This window comes from Myotis brandtii, unplaced genomic scaffold, assembly GCF_000412655.1.
Source record: "Myotis brandtii unplaced genomic scaffold, ASM41265v1 scaffold79, whole genome shotgun sequence".
NCBI classification, from domain to species: domain Eukaryota; kingdom Metazoa; phylum Chordata; class Mammalia; order Chiroptera; family Vespertilionidae; genus Myotis; species Myotis brandtii.
Window position 1 is genome coordinate 1,999,451 of NW_005371173.1, and position 22,592 is coordinate 2,022,042.

Sequence of the window (22,592 nt, forward strand, 5' to 3'; positions counted from 1 at the left end):
TCTTTGGATTCCTCTTGTTTGGGGTTCTCTGTGCTTCTTGGACTTGTAAGTCTATTTCTTCACCAGGTAGGGGAAGTTTTCTGTCATTATTTCTTCAAATAGATTTTCAATATCTTGCTCTCTTTCTTCTTCTGGCACCCCCATAATTCTGATGTTGGTACGCTTGAAGCTGTCCCAGAGGCTCCTTGCACTATCTTCATATTTTTGGATTCTTTTTTCTTTTTGCTTTTTGGGTTGGGTGTTTTTTGCTTCCTCGTATTTCAAACCTTTGACTTGATTCTTGGGATCCTCTAGTCTGCTGTTGAATCTCTGTATATTATTCTTTATTTCAGTCAGTGTATGCTTAATTTCTGACTGGTCCTTTTCCAGTTTTTTTTTGGCATTCTCACCAAGATCCTTGAAGGTCTCACTAAGTTTCTTGGAAGTTTTTAGAAGATTCTTGAGTAACCTTATAACCGTGGTTTTGAACTTTATATCCAGTATTTTGCTTTCATCCATTTCTTTCATTTGTGACATGTTTCTTTGTCTCCACATTTTGGCTGCTTCCCTGTGTTTATTTCTATGTGTTGGGTAGCTGCTAAGTCTCGTTGAGTTGATAGAGTGGCCTTGCGTGGTAGGTGTCCTATAGGGCCCAGTGGCTCAGCCTCCCCAGTCACCTGAGGTGGACACTCTTGGTGTACCCCTTTGTGGGCTGTTTTCACAGTCTTGTTGGTCTGTGTGCACAACCTTGATTGCTGTTGGTATCACTGGGAGGAATTGACCTCCAGGCCAGTTGGCTATGAGGACCAGCTGTGTCTATAATGGGAGAGCTGTTGTATAGGAGACACCCTTATGGGGCAGGACTTGCTTCAGTGGGGCTTTAGTGCTCACTGAGTCTGCCCTTTGAGTGTGTCCCTTATGGATGTGAAGAGTTGTAATCCAGTATGGTCTCACACTGACCACTGGGTACACTGGCTCTTAGATCTCCAAGGAGGTGCAAAGTCAGCCACTGCCTGGGGCCACCTAGCAGGAGCTACAGAGAGATCTGCAGATTCCTCCTGTTTGTATCAGGTTTGGAAGTGCCCAGATGAGGCCCAGCTGTGTAGCAAGGCAGACTGCTGCTGCTGCTGCCTGTTTAACATGTTTTAGGCTGAGAAAGGACAGGCCATTCATATGCAAAAGCTGCTGTGCACAACTTGGGTGGGATTATAAATTGGGTGGGGCGGGGTCTCAGGGAATCACCAGGGCAGAGCAAATAGCAATGGCTGCCAGTCAGCCCTGCACCAGAGAGGTCCCCGTGTCCCCGCGTCCCCGCGCAGGAACAATGATCGCTGCAAGCACCTCTGAAAGAAAGCTGCCCTCGAGTTCCTGTCCTGATGCCAGACAGTCCAGTTTCTTCCCGTATGTGTCTGGGTCCCCCAGAGTCTCACCCAGAACTGGAGTCCAGAGCAAGCTGGAGCTTGTATCTCCCTCCTGATTAAAAAAGCAGCACACCTGGGTGCCAGCACTTTCCACGCCTCTGCCCCTCCTACCAGTCTCAATGCGCTTTCTTCACCTCTCTAGTTGTGGAACTTCCACTCAGCCAGCTTTCCCACGGTTCTGGATGATAGTGTTCTGCCTTTTAGTTGTAATTTTGATGTGATTGTGAGAGGCAGCAGGTATAGGTGTTTACCTATGCTGCCATCTTGGTTCTCTCTTTTTTTTAAAATGTATTTTTATTGATTTTTACAGAGAGGAAGGGAGAGGGATAGAGAGTTAGAAACATCGATGAGAGAGAAACATCGATCAGCTGCCTCCTGCACACCCCCTACTGGGGATGTGCCCACAACCAAGGTACATACCCTTGACTGGAATCGAACCTGGGACCCTTCAGTCCACAGGCCAACACTCTATCCACTGAGCCAAACCAGTTAGGCCTTGGTTCTCTTTTTATGTCTCTTTTGATTTCTTCTTTGACCCAGTGGTTGTTCAGTAGCATGTTGTTTAATCTCCACATATTTGTGAATTTTTCAGTTTTCTTCTTGTTATTGAAAAAAAAATGTTTGATATTATTTGAATCTTTTAAAATTTATTTATGATCTGTCCTGGAGAATATTCCATGTGTGCTTGAGAGGAAGTGTATTCCGTTGCTTTTTTTCTTTTTAAGGAAAGATTTATTATCAATTGAGAAGATGGGAGACCTAATAGTGCCTCAAATCCATCTTGCTTGCTAGACTAGGTTAAGGGTTTCTAAGGGGTTAAGGGGAATGGGTATACAGAAGTGCTGATGGAGCAAGTTTTAACTGGTGGACCTAGGAACTTGGCCACTTATGGTAAATGGGCATCAACACTGGATTTTTCTGGACAAGAAAGGGTTCTTCTGAAAGGATTCCAGTATTTAAATTCTAGTTATGTCCAGGTTCTTTGGTTCCACGTATGTGTGTATTGTGTGGAGCCGGCAGGTCAAAGTTCTCGCCTTTGCACATGCTTTGGCTGCATGACTTGTGGTTTGGGTTTATTGTCTCTGAAAAGCAACTCAGTATCTCATTATACAGGATAGGACCATGTTGAGCTGATTCTGTGGTTACAAATCTCCTCTTTTTGTTGCTCATTCCTCAAACTTGAGGGAAATAGGGCAACTGGGTCCAGGTTCAATTAAGAGGGAGGATTTACTTTATTTTTTATTTTTTAATATATTTTATTGATTTTTTACAGAGAGGAAGGGAGAGGGATAGAGAGTTAGAAACATCAGTGAGAGAGAAACATCGATCAGCCGCCTCCTGCACACTCCCCACTGGGGATGCGCCTGCAACCAAGGTACATGCCCTTGACTGGAATCGAACCTGGGACCCTTGAGTCCGCAGGCTGACACCCTATCCACTGAGCCAAACCAGTTAGGGCAAAGGAGGATTTACTTTAATATAGAGTCAGATTTGTCTGCCCATTGTGCCCGTGTTACCCTCCTCTTACAATCTCATGCACCCACTTCTTCTGTGATGGTCCCTGAGCTTTGGAGGGGGCATTCTAGGTACTCATTTACAAGCAGAGATCACAGAATCAGTAGAGGTAGCAGCTGGCCAGGATGCCTGTATCTTAATATGAGATAAAGAATAAAGAGTAACTTTTGTTATGTCCTCCAGGACCCAAACCATGATGATAATCCTCATGATGATCACTGGGGAAAAATAAGTTTGAGTTTTGATAGCTACTTGCTTTGCTCCTAGCTTTAAGAGTTCCCTGACATCAGGACTATGTTTTTTATATTTGTTTGTTTATTTATTTATTTTTAAATGTTTTATTGATTTCAGAGAGGAAGAGTGAAGGAGAGAGAGGTAGAAAGAGAATCATTGATTGGCTGCCTCCTGCACACTCCCTACAGGGATCGAGCCCACAACCTGGGCATGTGTCCTGACTAGGAATCGAACCATGAACTCCCTATGCTAGTTATCTATTGCTGCATCACAAACTATCTTAAGACATAGTGGCTTAAAACAACATTTTGTTATACTTACTAGTATGATTTTGTGGGTTGATAATTTGGGCTGTGCACATTAGAAATGGCTCATCTCTGCTTCACGATGGAGTGTGGCTTCAGTTCAAATAGCTGATAACTAGACTGGCTTAATTGGGATCATATATCTGAACCTAGGGTCTGACTTTTGGCTGGCTTCCTCACTTTTTCTCCATGTCACATCTGCCAGAATTGGAATTTCCAAGATGGCTTTTTAAATTTCATGTTTGGTGTCTGGGATGGTTTGGTTAGAACAGCTGAGTATTTCTTTCTTTCCATGTAGCTAGCTTGGGCTTCCTCATAGTATGGTGGTCTTTGGATAGTCAAACTTCTTCCAGAGTGCTAGCTGTCTCCAAAGTGAATGTTCCAAAAGATAGAAAGTGGAAGTTGCCAGTTTCTTAAGGCCTGGGCCTGGAAACAGCCACAGTAGTATTTCCATTGTATTCTACCCATCAAATCTGTTACAGAGCCCATCCAAACTCTGGAGGTGAAGATGTAGACCTTACCTCTTAATGGGAGGGATGTCAAAGAAGCTGTGACTATATTTTATTTTTATAAAATATGTTTTTATTGATTTGAGAGAGAGAGGAAGGGAGAGGGAGAGAGAGGTAAAAACATTGATGAGAAACATCCATCAGCTATCTCCTGCATGCCACCCACTGGGGATCAAGCCCACAACCTGGGCATGTGCCCTGACTGGGAATTGAACCAGTGACCTCCTTGTTCATGGGATGACACTCAATCAACTGAGCCACATCAGCCAGGCTGTGGCTATCTTTAATCCACCACATCCTCTTCCTATGATTTAGGTACTTAGGGAAAGAATTAGTAACTACCCTAGTGGACTGCTGGCGTGCAGGGGACCCCATAACTAAAGGAATATAAATGTATGAAGGAAATTTCATCTAGGCCTTGGAGAAACGTGGTTGAATATACTTCTCTGGTGTCTGTTTGTTTGTTTATTTAATCCTCACCCAAGGATATTTTTCCATTGATTTTTAGGGAGAGTGGAAGAGAGGGAAAGACAGAGAGAAACATCAATGTGAGAGAAACACATCCATTGGTTGCCTCCTGCACGTGCCCTGACCAGGCCCGGGTCAGGGAGGAGCCTGCAACCAGATTGAATCCGGAATCCTTTGGTCCGCAGGCCGATGCTGTATCCACTGAGCCAAACCAGCTAGGGCTCTGGTGTCTGTTTATTACATAAAGTATCTCTCTCTTGAGAAATAAATGCTGCCAAATTCTTGCTGTTTGGCTCCCATCTTCTGGGTTTTATAATGGCCACTCCTATTCTGTTAACACATTCTTTCTTCAGTTTGGCTAATACCATTGATTAATGGATTTTCTTCCTTAGAACTCACATTACCATCAAGCCTTCCAGAGATTATCCTCCAGTTACCCTGACTTGGCTTAAATGTTTTTCAGTCTCATCTGGCAGACATTTACAGGTGCCGTTGAGGCTATAGCAGAATTAGGTGTACTGCCTTTAAGCCTCAGGGATGGGTAATTTGAAACTAGGTGTTAAGGCCAAAAAATATGAAACATACCAACTGCACTGCCAGAATTTTCATCTTACAGATAAAGGAATATTTCAGTATATTCAAGGTAGCAATATTTCTGATTGGGAAAGATTAGAATGACTTCCATGTTCCAGTAGGGGACTAATTAAATAAGTTATAATATATTTGTACGATGAAATTTTATGCAACCATTAAAAAGAATAGTGGCAGATCTATGGGTATTAACATGAATCACTTGCTAAGAGATGGAAAGAAAGTAAGGTGCAAAAGTATATAATATGCCATCTTATGTGGATAAAAAAGAGTGTGAGGTATATATGCATTTATGTGTTTGTATACACATAAAATATCTCTGGGAAGACACACAAGAAATTGGTAATGATGGTTGCCTCTGTGTAGGGGTCTTTGAGTCTGGAGGTGAGAACTAGGAGAAAGACTTAATTTTTATTGCAGGATTGCTATGGACCTCCACCGGAGTTTCTTCTGGCTTTACCCAACCCAGGCATAAACAGCAAAAGAATGGAGAGCAGGAGATAAACAGATGTCTAACGAAGTGCTTCCTGGTCCAACATAATATTTTGAGGTCTTCTGATGGCCCTTTCTGTTGTACTTATGTCTGGTTTTGGGTCCTTACTTTTGATGTCCACTTCTGTGTTGACATCCTCTTTTCAGTTCTACATCTGTTGCTGATCATCTACTCCTTGTTATTGAAATATTCTCATTGCTTCACTCTAGCCCAGCCCAGCCTTTAGGCAAAGTGTGCTCAGTGTACTGAAGTTTGCTTCTGGGTGTGTCAGGGCTGCAGATGGTGGGTGGGCAGTGCTTCTCTTTGCCTGATGGCCTTTTCTTGGATCTTCCTCTACCCTCAACCTAGTGTTTCTCTAGAGTGCAAAATCAGAAGGAAATTCTTACTGTCCAACTACCTGGTAACTTATGACGGTTGTGCCTTGTTGCACAAAAACACATTTTTCTGTTATTGAAATAATAGCTGCACACATGCACAAAATTCTTTTTGCAGCTTTGTTTGTAAAATAAAAAATTCAGAAACAAGTTAAATGCCCATCAATAGGATAAATAAATTGCAACATTCACACAATGGAATACTATACAACAATTAGAATGAATGCACAAGATTTTTATGTATCAATATAGAACTCAAACAAAGTTGAGTATAGAATGATATGTACAGTAGAATAGTGTTTCTAAAATACAAACTAAATACTATACAATACAAAAATACTATAAGCCATCATTGGATACGTATATGTAGTAAAATTATATAAACATTGACAGAAAGACTACACTTCAAATTCAGGATAGTAACTGCTTTGTGGAGGGAAGGATAAGATGAGGAATTTGTATCTGAAATGTTTTCATTTTTAAAAAGATGTGAAGTAAATATGACAAATCTTAATTCTAGAGGGTGGGTACATGGGTGGTTATAATGTTATTTTATTTAATTATTCACATTAAAATATTCATAGTAAAAAATACAAGTAATTTTGCTCATCATGAGTCCAAATGGTGCCACTGACTTGGTCTGATCTTGGAGGAGATCATTCAAGGCAAAGTTTGGAGCAAGGAGAACCTGAGAATGCTGTTAATTATCTAACACCTCTTGTGTCTTTGAAATGTGAATTTCACTTGTGTGAGGGGGTTAGGCTAAACCCCTGACAACACTTTGACAACACTGTCCTTTTCACCTTTGACCCTGAGTGGGCCTTTTTTCTGGCATCAAAAGAGTGGCCTGTGCCTAAAGTTACATCTGCCTGTTTATCCAACGGGTGGCTGCCAGCTTTTAGGGTCAGGTTTGTTGATACTGGCAGAACAGTACTTGGTATTTGTGAGCTCACTTTTGTCCTCAGGCTGTTTACTTGCTGTGTTAGTGTTGTTTTGTTGTGTTGACACTCTCCCTAAGAAGCCCACTATCAGTACACTACCAGGCCACCAAGTAGAATAGAACATCGCAATGCAGTATCAATTTTTTCAGGGGGAAATTTTTAGGTGATTTTAAAAATATATATTTTTTAATTGATTTTAGAGAGGAAGGGAAAGGGAGAGAGAGATAGAAACATCAATGATGAGAGAGAATCATTGATCGGCTGCCTCCTGCACGCCCCACACTGGGGATTGAGCCCGTAACCCAGGCATGTGCCCTGACTGAGAATTGAACCGTGACCTCCTGGTTCATAGGTCGATGCTTAACCACTGAGCCAAGCTGGCCAGCTAGGTGATTTTAATTTTCTTATTTTTCTTTTGGTAACAGCTTTATTGAGATATAGTCACATACCATAAAATTTGACAAAGTTTTCCACCATCACATCAATTTTAGAATATTTTCATCACCTCAGAAAGAAACCTTGTACTCTTTAGCAGTCACTCCCCCTTTTCTCCTTATGACTACATTTCCTATGCTGTTGACCTCCCTCATCATCCCCTGGCGACCACTAATCTACTTTCTGTTTATTATGAACATTTCACATGAATGGACTCATTCAATATGTGGTCTGTTGTGAAAGGCTTCTTTCGCTTAGCATGATGTTTTCAAGGTTCACCCATTGTTAGCAATATCAAGTATCACTACTTTATTCCTTTATATGGCTGGGTAATACTCCATTGTAGGAGTTTACTCAATTTGTTCATTGATCTGTTGATGGATATTTGGGTTGTTTCCACTTTTTGGCTTATGTAGTACTTTTTGAGTTTTCAAGGTACATGCAACTGTCAAAGGTATTACTTAAAGTTGTGAAAATTCCTTTTATTCAGCAACTACTGACAACAGGGGAAAGAGATGAACTCCATTCCAATCGTACAGAGGGTGTTTAAAGGGAGCGCGAAGGAGTGGGGAGGGGGACCAGCAGGGGCTTGAGTAGAGTCAAGGAAGTGAAAAATTACAAAAGCAGGAAGGGAGGCTTGGTTCACATGAAACTCATCTGGGTTTGCTAAATAGTGCTTATCTTATTGAAGTCAGGTTCCCATGATCCCACTGGGACTGGGAGACAGGGACACTATCTTCAGGTGTTGCCTGGAACAAATAGCAAATTCTTTTAGCAGCCTTGAGTTCCTCAGGCAGGCACTTTAAGGGAGGGTTCATCCTAGGGGTGAAGGTCATCCTAGGGATGGGATCTGGAGTTGTTGGAAACTATGTTAATGTGTTCATGTTTTTCTAGGCCAAGGTTGAGGCCTAGTCGAGAAGAGGGCAGAGGGGATCCTGACTACAATTTAGTTAAGGAGAGAATTTTTATCATAACCCAAAGCCTATTGGAGTATAGGCTGCAGCCAGTGTCCCCATGGGGAGGGCCACTAGAGGTGTCCGCAACCATGGATACCTGCCTCGGCTGACCCCAGAAGTCCTGGTCAGTACAATTGCCTTTTACTACCCAGGCTGAAGAATTGAGAACAACCTATGACAGAATGAGGCTAAAGAACAGAAAATTAATCTTGTTCTGTCATCTTTAGTGGAAACAGATCCCTTCTGAAGCCAAGTGGCTCTTGGGAAGTTTCTAAGAGTTTTTAGGCTCAGATTCTCTTTGGCCAGCAGTCAGTTGAGGGTAGATGGTGGCAGTCTGGGTCAAATTGGCCATATGCCCTGTAGACAAGAGCTGAGTAAGAGAGGTTAACATTCCCTTCTTTATCTCTTAACCAATCAGGATTGACCCCTGATATCCCCCAAGCCAGAGGTGTTACCCTTTCGACAGCCATGTCATCAGAGTGAATAGTCCCTCCAGTAATTACCTCATGCCATGTCCCAGTCCTACTTGTGTCTTACCCTCACGTGAGCCCTGGTTTCTCCTGAGGTGCCTCAGCCATCTCTTCCTTGTATACCTCATACCATCCTAGAATATCTCCCACTCCTGGCATTTTGTCATGTCATTTGCGTGATCATTATCATCAGTATCTATGATTTCCCAAGAGCATGAAACATAGCCAGTGGCAAAAGAAGCAACAATTGGTTCATTCTCTGACACTTTTTGCTACTTGCAGATTCCAGTAGTCTAATTTCCCAAGGGTAGGTGTGGGAAGAAAAGTAGTAGAGGGAGAAAAGTTAATTATGTGGCTTGGGTCTCTTATAGCCTATTTGGGCCTCTTTTCACCTCCCCAACTCATAATGAAAAATTCTGTTTAAATGGGCGGTGCCCTTCTGGTGAATTGCCACATTTATAGTCCAAACTTTCTAAAGTGTGTGCTCCACTGGGAGCTGAGTCTTAGTTGTCGAGTTATCTTTTTCAGTTTCCCCTTTAAAAGTCCATTCCATCTTTCAATGGCCCCTGTTGCCTGGGGATGATCCAGGGCATGAAAGGTCCAGTGAATGTCCCAGGGAGCTGCCCACTGCTGGGTACTTTTTACTACAAAGTTGGCACCATTGTCTGATTGGATGCTCTTGGGGGATTTGAATATGTAGCACAGTTATCTAGGGAAGGGTCTTTGAATAGTGTGCCCCCCCCCACATCTGTTATGTGGATGGAGATGGCAGTGCCATACCTTGAAAAAGTATCTACTGCAGTCAATGCCCAAGAGTACCCTTGAGGGGACCTATACAGTCTGTTTGCCTGGACAGGCCAAGTCTGGTACCTCTCACTATGTGGCTCAGTTTCCTTTATCACTGGACTATGTAGCTGGGAGTCTGGGCATACTTGCCATGCTTCCTTGATTTCATGTGCTGGAGTCATTGTTTTGGGTCCCTGTCTTGAACTATAGATGGATTACCATGACTTATGAAATGGTGTATCCAGGTGGACATGGTCTTTATATGGGCACCACAGATCTCATCAACTTGTTGGTTCCATTGATGTTTCATCCAAGGAGATCTCTTCCACAGGCATCCACCTGGGTCTTAAACAAAAGGTGTGAATCTTGGGTGATCTGCTGCCATAATGCTCATCCCCCTGGAGGAGATTTGCTCATCCAGGCACTCTACTGCCAGGCACCAGCCCATACCACCATGAACCAGTGAAAATGTAACAAGGTAAAATTTGGGAGGTCTTTTCCAGGGCAAGTACCCAGCTTACAGTTGTACCTATTGAACAGAGTTCTCTTTTCCATGCATAGTTTTAGTCATTTTGGGGGGTATTGCACAGCAGTAGCAGTTCAGTACACCCCAGTGGCCTTCAATTTAGCTGATTCATCCATGAAATAGTCATCCTCAGTGTACTAAAGTCCTCAGCGTACCCAAGCTTTGTCAAGAGCCTCAGTGTGGCAAAGCTCCCAAGAAACCTGAGATGTTGGAATAGACCCTGCATCTTAATCAGCACATCTGGAGGGCAACCAACCACTTAATGCTCAGTGTACTTTTTTTCCTGGAAGTATCACTTCCACACATGACTTGTTAGGCAACACCCACTTTGTTGCTCTTCTCATTTCTGCCCCATTTCATGACTCAGTGTCCACAAGCACTCATTTGTCTCCCAAATGAGAAATTCTGGGTGGTGATATAAGGCAAATGTCACATCCAAAACCTTAGGAAGCCATTACATAAATGCTACATATCTTGCCACAGGCTCCAGTCTGTAGAATTGTTAGTCACTGGCATGTGTTGTTCAAAAGTCTCATGAGCTCTGACTGGCCCAAGTAGAAGGACAATCTGTACAGTCTGTTGGGTAGTTTTCTTAACAGATCTCATCAACTTGTTGATTCCATTGATGTTCCATCCAAGGAGACCTTTTCCATGGGCATCCACCTGTTATGTGGATGGAGATGGCAGTGCCATACCTTGAAAAAGTGTCTATTACAGTCAATGCCCAAGAGTACACTTGAGAGGTTGTGCTTAAGAGTACCTTAAGCATGTCAGTCTAGTTCTTTGATCAAGACAGTGATCTATCCTTCTACCCCTTCCCTTTCCCTGAAATTCTACATTACTTTATTGATACCACATGGCTGAGCTTGGAGAACTAGGTAGACTCCTGATGGTCCCCTCAACCCACTACCACTGTTCTAAATGGGGCAGTTCCTCAATGGGGACTTGCTTTACCATCAAGAGAAGAATTACATGCATTGAACATGTCTATTCCCACAGTACATTCAGCACCACTTTAGTGTCTATTGGTTCAAAAAGTCTCATCCACTGTGAACCTTTTATATGTCAACTTGGCTTGGCTATGATGTTGTCAAGGTAGACTTTGAGTAAAACAGTTTACCCTCCATAATGTGAGTGAAGGGCTTTCAGTGAAAAGACTCCAGAACAGGAAGGAATTCTGCCCCTACACTGCCTTCAGACTCAAGACTGCAACATCGGCTCCTGCTGGAATTTCCAGACTTCTGGCCTACCCTGCAAATTTCAGACTTGCTAGCCTCCACCACTGCATGAGCCAGTTCCTTAAAATATATATATATTCAGTAAGTCCCCACTTAACATGTCACTAGGTTCTGCAACTTTGAGGAAAACAACCACTTTTACCTAGGCTAATTGATATAAACAAGAGTTCAGTTCCTATGGCATTTCACCATTCTGGATGTCTGTATTCCTGCCTTCTGCCCCTGTATTAGTTTGCCAGGGCTGCCATAACAAAGCACCACAAACTGAGTGGCTTAAGCAACAGAAATATATTGTGCCACAGTTCTGGAGGACAGAAGCCCCAGATCAAGGTGTTGGTAGGGTTGGTTTCTTCTGAGGGCTGTGAGTGGAGCCTCTTTTGTTGCCCGTACATGACTGTCTTCACACTCATGTGGCATTCTCCCTGTATGCATGTGTGTCTGCATCCAAATCTCCTCCTTTTATGAGGGCATTAGTCATACTGAATTCCGCCCACCCTACTGACCTCACTTTAACTGTATCACTTCTGTAAAGATTCTATCTTAAAATAAGGCCACATTCTGAGGTACTGGGAGTTAGGACTTAAACATATGAATTGGGGGGCAGGGGGAGACACAATTCAACACATAGCACCCCCTTAGCCTGAAAGGCATTTATCTTGGTCCATGTCCAGGCTTCCATTCTGGGAAGTTTGTTGCCCAGAGCTAATTTTCCAGAGTCTGTCTTTGGGGTGTATGAGAAGATTTAACTGTCTCCAAAGGCCTGTTGGTGCCCATTAAACAAACCACTGAATCTAACCCTGAGTGACTATCTCATCATCTGGGCACTCTTGTTTTCCATTATAAATCTAGGCTGGGTTGTATTTTCCCCTGTGATCATGTATGGTGCTTATCAGACGATGGTTTCATTATAGATGTAAAGAATCATCACAACCAGCTGTGATCAGACTTTACTTATTCGTCCTCCATGTTCATGTCATCAGCTAAGCTGTTTGTGGCCAATGTGACTAGGAGCATGGGCGTAGTCATTAGGTGATGAATTGATTTCCATTCCTTCAGCAGAACTGGTGTGGCTTTCTCTTCTGCAAGCCAGTGCAACCAAACATCTAGTGTTTCATTAGGTTTTTGCCCAAACTTGTCTCTAAGTTCTCCATTCCTGCTCTTTGTAAGCAGGGACCTCAGTATATCTCTGAGGAACTAACTGCCCTTGAAGACCAGGGAGTATTTTATCTGTAATCACAGCTACCTGTCCAAGCAAAGCAATTTCACTTTCAGGGTAAGGAACAACCATGATATGCTTTTTAAATATCATGGGCCTTCTCCTCTTTTGTTCTAAACACCAACAAAACCAACTCACCAGGGCTCTCAGGAACAATGATCAAAGTCCCTCATCACCTTGTCACTAAATACAGCAGGTCTGCTAATGCCTGACAGGATCCTGTTCTATACCTTGCTAGTCAGCCTGCAGGGTCTCTGTCTGTTTTCCAAAAATGTGTTGTGACCTTATCAGCTTTGAGGAGGAAGGGGTTAAAACCCCTTGGAGCCCCAACTGGTTTGGCTCAGTGGATAGAGCGCTGGCCTGTGGACTGAAGGGTCGCAGGTTCGATTCCGGTCAAGGGCATGTACCTTGGTTGCGGGCACATCCCCAGTAGGGGGTGTGCAGGAGGCAGCTGATCGATGTTTCTCTCTCATCGATGTTTCTAACTCTCTATCCCTCTCCCTTTCTCTAGGTAAAAAAAAAAAAATCAATAAAATATATTTAAAAACAAAATAAAATAAAAAATTAAACCCCCCTGGAGATGATCTTCAGGATCACCAGGTGCAACTTTTATATCAGGAACATCTGCATTTCAGTTGGTAAAAGACAGCAGTTTTTCTTTGATTGCCAAGGGATTCAGTGTTGTCATTCCACAACATTGTTTCCAGAAAACCACTCCCAACATGAACCTTGGTTGGGAACTTTCAACTTGCCAATCAACAAGATATTATACAATGAAAACTTTGGATATCAGAGGAATTTTCCTAACACTTTGGGAACGCTCACAAACATTTGTTACTGGTCTCACATTTTTGCAAGTGTAGGAGGCAATGGGCTCACAAGCTTCTCACTCACAGAATCACTTTCCCTTTTGTTCTCTCTTCATGGCAATTCTTGCCCCAAACTATTAGTTACTTTTTACAGAAACTCGGACTAAAGGTTTTAACACAGGCACTTCCGGAATTATGCAGTGGCTGGAAGCTCAGGAAATCTGGGTGGGGGAGGGAATTGGGGGTGCTTACCAGAAAGCAGTTTTATGCTTACTTTCAGTTTTCAGTGGCCACTTATTGACAGATAGTTAGGACTGTGGGGAGACCCCTACTCTGCACGTTAGTCTTATTTGGTTAGTCTTATTTGTCCTACCCTGAACTGTACATCCCCTAATGGGAATAACCTTTCCCTGCCTCCCCCTCTTCCCACTCCCTCTACACCACCCCCCACCCCCTTCCCTTCCCACATACACTAGGATCGGGGAAATCCATTTATCTCCTGCTTGGCCAGGTCTTAAAAGAGCATTGTAACTTTACCAGCCACATGTTGGACACCAAACATGTCGAGTTCACACACTACACAAGGCTAGGCCAAGTCTTAAGGATTCTTCCGGGAAAGATACAGTGGGGTATATTTAGATTTAGACAGTTTATTGCTTACCTAGAGAGTGAAAAGAAGAATCGGTCCCAGTTTGCCAAGATCATTGTCCCCCCACAGAAAAGGACAACCCTGAAACAAAAGGGGCCAGATGAGTGGAATGCAAGTAATGAAGTACCCCGTTGTTAAGGAGCCCCCCTCTTCTCTAAGGCAGGAAGTCCACACTCCATCAGAACCCACAGAGCAGGAGAAGCTGTCTCATGACAGCCTCCTAGGGGACTTAGGGAGTTCAGTGCCAGGTGGCCTCAAGGCAGCTCTGAGCAGGCATCCAGGCTCTGGCATTCCTGGAGGATCGCAGGGCATTCAGCCTGAAGATCAGAGAAGGCTGCGTCCAAGCCTTTGTGTGTATGGACACAAGGCTGGGAGGGTGCCATGGCGGAGCTATTACCCAACAAAGTGACAAAGGCTGTTAGTGTTGGGGCTGGAGCTAGAACAAAATCTACTGCCAAGTAGTCCCTGACTCCTCAACGGCTGCCAGCCACGGATGACTGAGCGCAGACGAATCACATGGCCATGAGACAGGCATTATTTTTCCCTATAAAAATTACCCTTGTTTTAAAAAAAAATCACTTAAATATGAGTTACATGCTAATTATTTGTGATTTCATACCACATTTAAGAGGAGAGTATCATTTTTATTTAGTTGAAATTATTTCCAGAAATCGAGAAATCAGAAAATATAAAGACACAAAAAGAAGAAAATCAAATCTTTCCTAACCCTAACACCCTGCATATGTCAGAGTGTCTTGTACACATAGGTGCTTAGTAAGCATTTGTGAAATGAACCCATAAATACTGAGATCCTGAGAGTAAGTAGGCATTGTCCCTCCTTGCTTGTCCTTGGTGAATAGACTTCCACACTCTCCCCATGTGTCATCTACAAATACCTGTTTTTAAAAATGAAAGCATACCACATATTCTCATATTCTCTTTCGTTATTTGTCATTTACTAAAAAAGAAATATGAATATCTTTCTATATCAGTAAACACTTTTGTTTTAATGAGTGAATTCAACACCCTCGCTCTTTGGAATGTCACCTGGCAGAGGCCAGCCCTGCCATTCATCCTGGAGAGAATCCCTTAGGAGGTTCTGTTCTGCTAAGTGGTAGTTAGAACCTTTCTGAGAACTTGGGGCTTTCTAACTGGCTCAGGTTACAGTCTAATGGTTGGCACACAGACACAGCACACATCTCTCAGCAAGTGTTCTGGTGTCTTTCTAAAATAAGTCCTTACATAAATAGATCCTCATTAAGTTCCACTGAGTAAACTTACTGAGAAGAAGACGACGAAGGAGGAGGGAAGAAAGCAGGGCCTGGGCAAGGGGGGAAATGTCCCAGAAACCTCCAAACTGATAACTGGGATGTGGTGCCAGAGACTTTGGATTCCAGGGAAGAAGCTGGTACCCAAGTAAATAGCTTTTGGTCTAGTCTTTTAAAACATGACATTTCCCCCCTTATTTCAAGTTCATGTAAAAATTTTAAAAATCAGGGTATAAAGGAGGAAGGAAACTACTATAAGCTGACTCAGAGATAACCTGTGTTTGTGTTTTTATAAATATGTGACATGTAATTTGACTTGAACTTAACAGAAGGAAAAGAACCCAAACTTCAAATAAATATTTCTTCAAAATGAGATATTATTTCTCAAAAAGAGTCCTCTAAAATTAAATAATTAAGAGACATATTAGGAAGTTGGGGTTATTGCAGAGGTTCTCAAGTTGGGGTGATTTTACCCCTCTGGGGACATTTTGGCAATATCTGGAGACGTTTTTGGTTGTCATACTTGGGAGGGACCTAGGGTGCTGCTGAACATCCTACAATGCACAGGGCAGACTCCACAGCAAAGGATTATCCAGCCCAGAGTGTCAACTGCTGTGAGAAACCATGGGTTATTGCATAGTTGTTTTAAATAGCACACAGTTTTAAAGGGCCCAAGTTTGTTTCTGGTTAGTAAGACAGTTTTCTCAGGGACCCGTGGAGTAAGTGGTTGAGAGCACAGCCTCTAGCACAGTGGTTCTCAACCTTCTGGCCCTTTAAATACAGTTCCTCATGTTGTGACCCAACCATAAAACTATTTTCGTTGCTACTTCATAACTGTAATGTTGCTACTGTTATGAATCGTAATGTAAATATCTGATATGCAGGATGGCCTTAGGTGACCCCTGTGAAAGGGTCGTTCGACAGCCAAAGGGGTCGCGACCCACAGGTTGAGAACTGCTGCTCTAGCAGGTGGTCTGAGCTTGAACTCTGACTCACCAGTAAAGTGACCTTGAGTAATCTCTCTGGGCCTTAGTTTTCTCATCTACAAAACTGTGGTCATGTTAAACCTACATCATACAGCTGTAGCGAAGACTGAATGACATAATATAATTAAAATGCTTGGAACAGAATCTGGTTTATACTAAGCTCTGTAGAAATATTTGCTATTATCATTACTACTAATACTATTGTTATTCATATCTAAATAAACCAACAGAAAACACAAATTAAGCTTACTTTTAGGATAATTCTCCTATGGAATTTAGTAGACAAAAATAGATATGTAAGTAAAGTATTTTTTTAATGGAAATTTTAAGAAAAATAAATGAAATGAATATGTAGGGCCCACTTCTAAATCTCAGGAGTGAATACATGAATTCAGAGATTCAGTAAGGCTTTCCTGTTTTCTTGAATTACCTGATGGGTGACTTATTGTTTCAGAAAACACTTTCTTTTTTTCCTCCTTTAGATTAAAAAAATTTGAAAGCGTTCTCATAGTTCAAAACTCAAAACAATAAAACAAGATCTACAGTGCACAGTCTTACTCCCACTGCTGTCCCCTCCACCCTCCCACAGGTAATCAGTTTAATTAGTTTCTGCTCAATCCAATGTTTCTCCATAAAAGCAAATGCAAATGCTGTGTATTTTTATTTAGCTCCTCTTTCTTAGACAAAAGATATACTTTTCCATTTAACAATCTATCTTGGTTATCTCTTTCTATGTTAGTGCACAGGGAGTTGCTTTATTCTCTTTTAAGGTGATATAGTAGTCAATTATGTAGATGTCCCCTACTTTGTTTATAAATGTGTTTGTAATTTTTATAGATATTAACAAATTGTCCTCCACATAGGGTTGTGTCATTTTATGCTCCCACTGGTTTTTCTTCAAGAGAATATGCCTGTTTCTCTCCAAGAATCATATAGTTTACAGACAATCAACTGTTCAAAATCATACCACACTGGTAGGCATTACTGGGAGGTAGAAGTGGAAACAGCCTAAATGGATGTTGGGGCTTGTCAAAGCTGCCTTCCTAGGAATTGGCAGAATGAACTGTTATTCAGGGTGGATTCTGAATTGGATAATATATATTGAGGCAATCATGTTGCATTGGTTCTAAGAGGATCCAGTTTTTAATGCCAATAGTAAGACCCAGTAAGACTGGTGTTTTTCTAGACTATGAGTTAGGTGAAGTGCCTTCTATAGTTTGAATGATATATCTCTATAATAATTTTTTTTTCTCTTTCAGAGAGGAAGGGAGAGGGAGAGAGAGATAAAAACATCAATGATAAGGGACAAACATCGATTGGCTGCCTCCTGCACACTCCCTACTAGGGATCGAGCCCAAATGTGGGCATGTGCCCTGACCTTGTGGTTCATAGATTGACGCTCAACTACTGAGCCACACCGCAGGGCAGATCGCTATAATTTTGAGGCCTCTTTTGCAGAACCCATTGGTCTAATTTTAATACTGGACAGATTCTGATTCTCTTGAAATCTCTTTAGTAACAGATTGTGAAAGACGAAGTACCTGGGAAACTACTGTTTCATTTGCTTTCAGTTTGCAAGTGTAAATTAATCAGTAAATTTTGGTCTCAATATTTGTGGATTCTTTTAAAATGTTACCCCCCAAAACCAAAATATATCTAGTTTCTTCCTCATTTTTCAGCAGGTATAAAGACATCATAGAAATGTCGATTTCATAGATGCTATGGGTATTGTCAAGTGCTTTTGAAATTCTAAGATAAAATATTTGAGAATTACATTAATTAACACAGCTTAATAATTTTTTATTTAAAAAAATGCACATTGCATAGTTTACTTCATATTTGTATTCCTTCTTATCAGCTTCTTGTTTTTTTCTGGAGTTTCTAATTGTTGATTGCATGAGATATTTATCTTTATCTCATTGACAGCAAGCTGCAGTAGATTTAAATGCTTCTATAGAGGAGCCATAGGCATTCTACTATATCTCACCAAAGGGCTCAGTTTCTCTAAAACCCTGGACCCCAAATATCTATACCTCAGTTTGCAAACATATCCCATTTTTCCCAAATCTCATTCCTCCGAGGACCTCAGTTCCCCCAGTTTCACCAGGTACTCATTCTCTCAATATTCTAACTCCTGTGTGCTCATTGTTTTCAGTGTTCTCCTTTTGGAACTGCAGGCCATCCTGGTGCCTACCTACTACATAATGTGGTTTTGCCCAGCCTACTTGCTGTGATGTGGCCATCAGACACTCTCCCATCTCATCTTCTCTCCATGAAGTGCCTGCCTGGTTGGGCATGGTTATTCAGCTTTGGTTGAACCCTACAGGTGCTGAGCAAGGCCAAGTATGGTCCAATGTGGGTAACCCGTGTAGGACCTCAGACCCATGTGAACCTGGCCAGTGCCCCACTCCTGGAGCAAGTCATGCGGCAAGAGGGCAAGTACCCAGTACGGAATGACATGGATCTATGGAAGGAGCACCGGGACCTGCAGGGCCTGGCATATGGGCCCTTTACCACGTGAGCTGGGGCCTGAAGGGACTGGAACAGGGCCCCAGAGGGCCAGGCCCAAAGAACAGTGGCACTGGGCAACCAGTAGATCATGGGCAGGGTAGGCTCTCCCTGCAACCTCTGAACCTGATACTCAGTCTAGAAAGCAGTGGCTGGGATGGACTAAACCCTGGGGACCATTCACTGACTTTTCTACTAGTATATTGTGATTTTGGACAAATGAATAATTTTCCCTTCCTTGGCTTTATCCTAATATATAAAAAGCCAGGGGCCATCACGACCGAAACAACCAGATGGACGACTGAACAGCAGGCTGCATGGGGCAACCAGGCTGGCAGTGGGGTTAGTGAGGGACGACCAAATGACTGAACAGTAGGCTGCGTGGAGTGACCAGGCTGGTGTGGGGGAGGGCAGTTGGCGGTGACCAGGCCAGCGAGGTGGGTGGGCAGTAAGGGGTGACCAGGCTGGCGAGGGGGGGCAGTTAGGGGTGAGAGGGGTAACCAGGCTGGTAGGGAAGGTGCAGTTAGGGGTGACCAGGCAGAGGAGGACGGTAGGGGGCAACTAGGCTGGCAGGCGGGGGCAGTAGTGAGATTCTAAAGTTCTGTGATTCAAAGAGTCCATCATTTGAAAGTTTGGTGATTCTATCATTTTCAACCTCAAAATGAGATTTTCCTAGACTCCATAGTGGTCTCATGGTGGGAAGATGCCTTCTAATCTAAACCCCATTAGCTACTCACATTGGTGCTGCTCCTTTGTTCCCCACAGGCAAGGACATCACTGGTACCAGCTGCGCCAGGTTCTGAACCAGCGGATGCTGAAGCCAGCTGAGGCTGCACTCTACACAGATGCTCTGAATGAAGTGATTGACAGTTTCATGGTTCGACTGAATGAGATTCGGGCAGAGAGTGCCTCTGGGGATCAGGTGCCTGACATGGCTCACCTTTTCTACTACTTTGCCTTGGAAGGTACCTTTGTTGGGAGAGGGGTTGGGTGGGCATGGGTCAGGGGGAGGTTGTGCTTGCCCTCCTCAAAGCCCCCTGGGTTCTGTGTGCCATGGCACCGCCTCCTGTGTTGGCCTTTGTGCACTGCCAGCTATTTGCTACATCCTGTTTGAGAAACGTATTGGCTGCCTGGAGCGCTCCATCCCCCAGGACACTGCGGCCTTCGTCAGATCTGTCGGGCTCATGTTCCAGAACTCGCTCTACGCCACCTTCCTCCCCAAGTGGACCCGTCCCCTGCTGCCCTTCTGGAAGCGATACCTGGATGGCTGGAACACCATCTTCTCTTTTGGTGAGGAACCCAGGAAATGAAGTTGGGGGTGGGTCCCAGGGACTAGGAATTAGCAGTCTCTCCCAGGACCTTCTCCCTCATGCTGCCAGCTTTCAAAGTGGCGCTTGGTCCATGGAGATCATGACTTTTGACCTTGTCCTCCCCTGTTGTCCATTGTCCCTGTAGGGAAGAAATTGATTGATCAGAAACTCAAAGAGATAGAGGCCCAACTGCAGGCAGAAGGGCCAGAAGGGGTCCAGATATCTGGCTACCTGCACTTCCTGTTGACCAGTGGACAGCTCAGTCCTCAGGAGGCCATGGGCAGCCTCCCTGAGCTGCTCATGGCTGGAGTAGACACGGTGCGTGAGGGGGGCCAGCGAGGAGAATGGGGCTCCCATCCTGATCCAATTCCCCATTATCCCCCACCTGAACCTGACCTTCGTCCCTCCAGGTATCTGCTTCTCTTTCTGTAACATGGATGTAGAACTAGAAGGAAAATAGGGAGGGGGGTGTCATTCAGCCCAGGAGAGGTGGGCAGGGAATTGTCCTTTTGTAGTGGGATCCCATCCCCTTGGAGCTTTGCTGACAGCTGGGAGTTTCATCTCACATCTAACTCAACTCTCTTGTACTGTAATTTAATGGAGAGTTGAAAGCTTGTCCACAAAGATCCTTCTTTGTAGGATCTCCTTTCAGTCCTTTTGTCATGTCGGGTTTCTCTACATTACAGCCTCCTGTGTTATTAGAGTGTGATCCTACATCATTGGTCCTCATCCCACTGTGGAGTCACGTTTAGTGTGGAGGGTCCCATGAACCCTGTCTCATCCTGCCATACTGATGGGAAATTCATTTTTCTCCTGCATTTTGCATCACCCATTCACACACCCTCCCACTACCTAACTGGCTTCTTTCCTAGAAATCCCTCCTCACTTCCTCTCTCACTCTATTTCCTAGACGTCCAACACGCTGACATGGGCCTTGTACCATCTTTCAAAGAGCCCAGAGATCCAGAAGGCCTTGCATGAAGAAGTGGTAGGTGTGGTGCCAGCTGGGCAGGCGCCCCGGCACAAGGACTTTGCTCACATGCCCCTGCTCAAAGCTGTGCTGAAGGAGACCCTGCGGTAAGCTGCTGTTTTCGGGAGCACAGGGTCTGTGAGTGGGACGACTCAGAGACAGGAGTGGGAAGTGGGGCCTGGTGGGCTGAGGGTAGGGCCAGGGGTGGGATGGGAGGAAGGGCCTGGGGGACCAGAGAGGTAGGATTGAAGGGGTGAGCATCCTGCCCCTTCTTGGATCCAGAGCAGGCCTACATTTTCTTTTCCCTACAGTCTCTACCCTGTGGTTCCCATAAATTCCCGGGTAATCGTGGAAAAAGAAATTGAAGTTGGTGGTTTCCTCTTCCCCAAGAATGTGAGTGGGGCTAGAGATCTGGGGTTTCCAGGGGTGCCCCACAACCCTAAGCTGATGTGCTGCCCATTCTTCCTCTAAAGACCCAGTTTGTGCTATGCCACTATGTGGTGTCCCGGGACCCTAGCATCTTCCCTGAGCCAGAAAGTTTCAAGCCCCATCGCTGGCTGAAGAAGAGTCAGCCTGATACCCTCGGGGTCCAACACCCATTTGGCTCTGTGCCCTTCGGCTATGGGGTCCGGGCTTGCCTGGGCCGCAGGATTGCAGAGCTGGAGATGCAGCTGCTGCTGGCAAGGGTGAGTGGGGAGAGGCAGGAGGTGTGTGGGCCAGGGAGGGGTAAAGAAGGCCTTGGGGAAGAGAGAAAGGGAGGCGCAGAGTGGGAGCATGCTGAAGAGGGCAGCGGATGAAGGTCACAGATTTTAACCACCCCATATGCATTTTACCCCCCAGCTGATGCAGCAGTACCAGGTGGTCCTGGCCCCTGAGACAGGGGAGGTGAAGAGTGTGGCCCGCATTGTCCTGGTTCCTAATAAGAACGTGGGCCTGCGTTTCCTGCAGAGACCTTGCTGAGCTGGGCCTCTGCCATCCTGGGGCTTGCCCTAGAGACCCCGGCCCTGTCACAGTGATTCCTGGCCATTGCTGTGGCTCAGATGAGGAGGAGCAAAGGGGGCTGCCAGATACCAAAGGTTGGAGAAACTCAGTGCACTTCCTATAGAACCCTGAGATTTTGCTACTTTTATCATTGTGCTCAGTTCCCTCTTAGATAAAAGGCCATCCCCTTGTTATATTGCTTTCTTTGGGGAAATATAGAATAAAGGGACTTTTATTGATAATTGGAGACCTTGGTCATTCTTTTTGATGATTCAGCATCTGAACCCCTTTCTGTGTTTAGGAAATGCTCTCTCTCCGCTTAGGAATCTTGGTGGAGGCAAAACCACCTCCTCCCATGGAAACTGACAACACCATATGCTTTCCCAGACCTCCTAGACAGGCCTTGGCTTCACCTGGAATTGGTTGAGGCCCCACCTGAGCAGGAGATGCAGAGATCCTCCTAGACACTGAGAACAGCACCTTCTTTTGAGCAGAAAGTTCTTAGATATAGACACTACAAGGTGCTACACAAATTTTGGGAAGAGCTTTAGGCTAGGTCTACAGGAGTGACTTCTAGGACATCACCAGGGCACTGACCAGCCTGGGGAGCACCACATTGACCACACTCAGGAGGATGAGAGATGGGAAGCTCTT

At 44.2% G+C, this 22,592-nt stretch overlaps 1 protein-coding gene across 1 annotated transcript in view; it reads left to right on the plus strand.

Moving 5' to 3' along the window:
* LOC102255768 (sterol 26-hydroxylase, mitochondrial) overlaps window positions 1-22,185 on the plus strand; it is a gene marked incomplete at its 5' end in the record, with an annotated part of 30,583 nt that extends 8,398 nt beyond the window's left edge. The window contains 8 exons of the mRNA XM_005883528.2: window positions 18,496-18,686; window positions 19,443-19,642; window positions 19,770-19,967; window positions 20,133-20,305; window positions 20,898-21,064; window positions 21,269-21,350; window positions 21,431-21,643; window positions 21,798-22,185. Coding sequence (XP_005883590.1) covers window positions 18,496-18,686; window positions 19,443-19,642; window positions 19,770-19,967; window positions 20,133-20,305; window positions 20,898-21,064; window positions 21,269-21,350; window positions 21,431-21,643; window positions 21,798-21,917 — 1,344 coding nt within the window. The remainder of the gene's footprint in view (window positions 1-18,495; window positions 18,687-19,442; window positions 19,643-19,769; window positions 19,968-20,132; window positions 20,306-20,897; window positions 21,065-21,268; window positions 21,351-21,430; window positions 21,644-21,797) is intronic.
* Window positions 22,186-22,592: the final 407 nt, after the last annotated feature.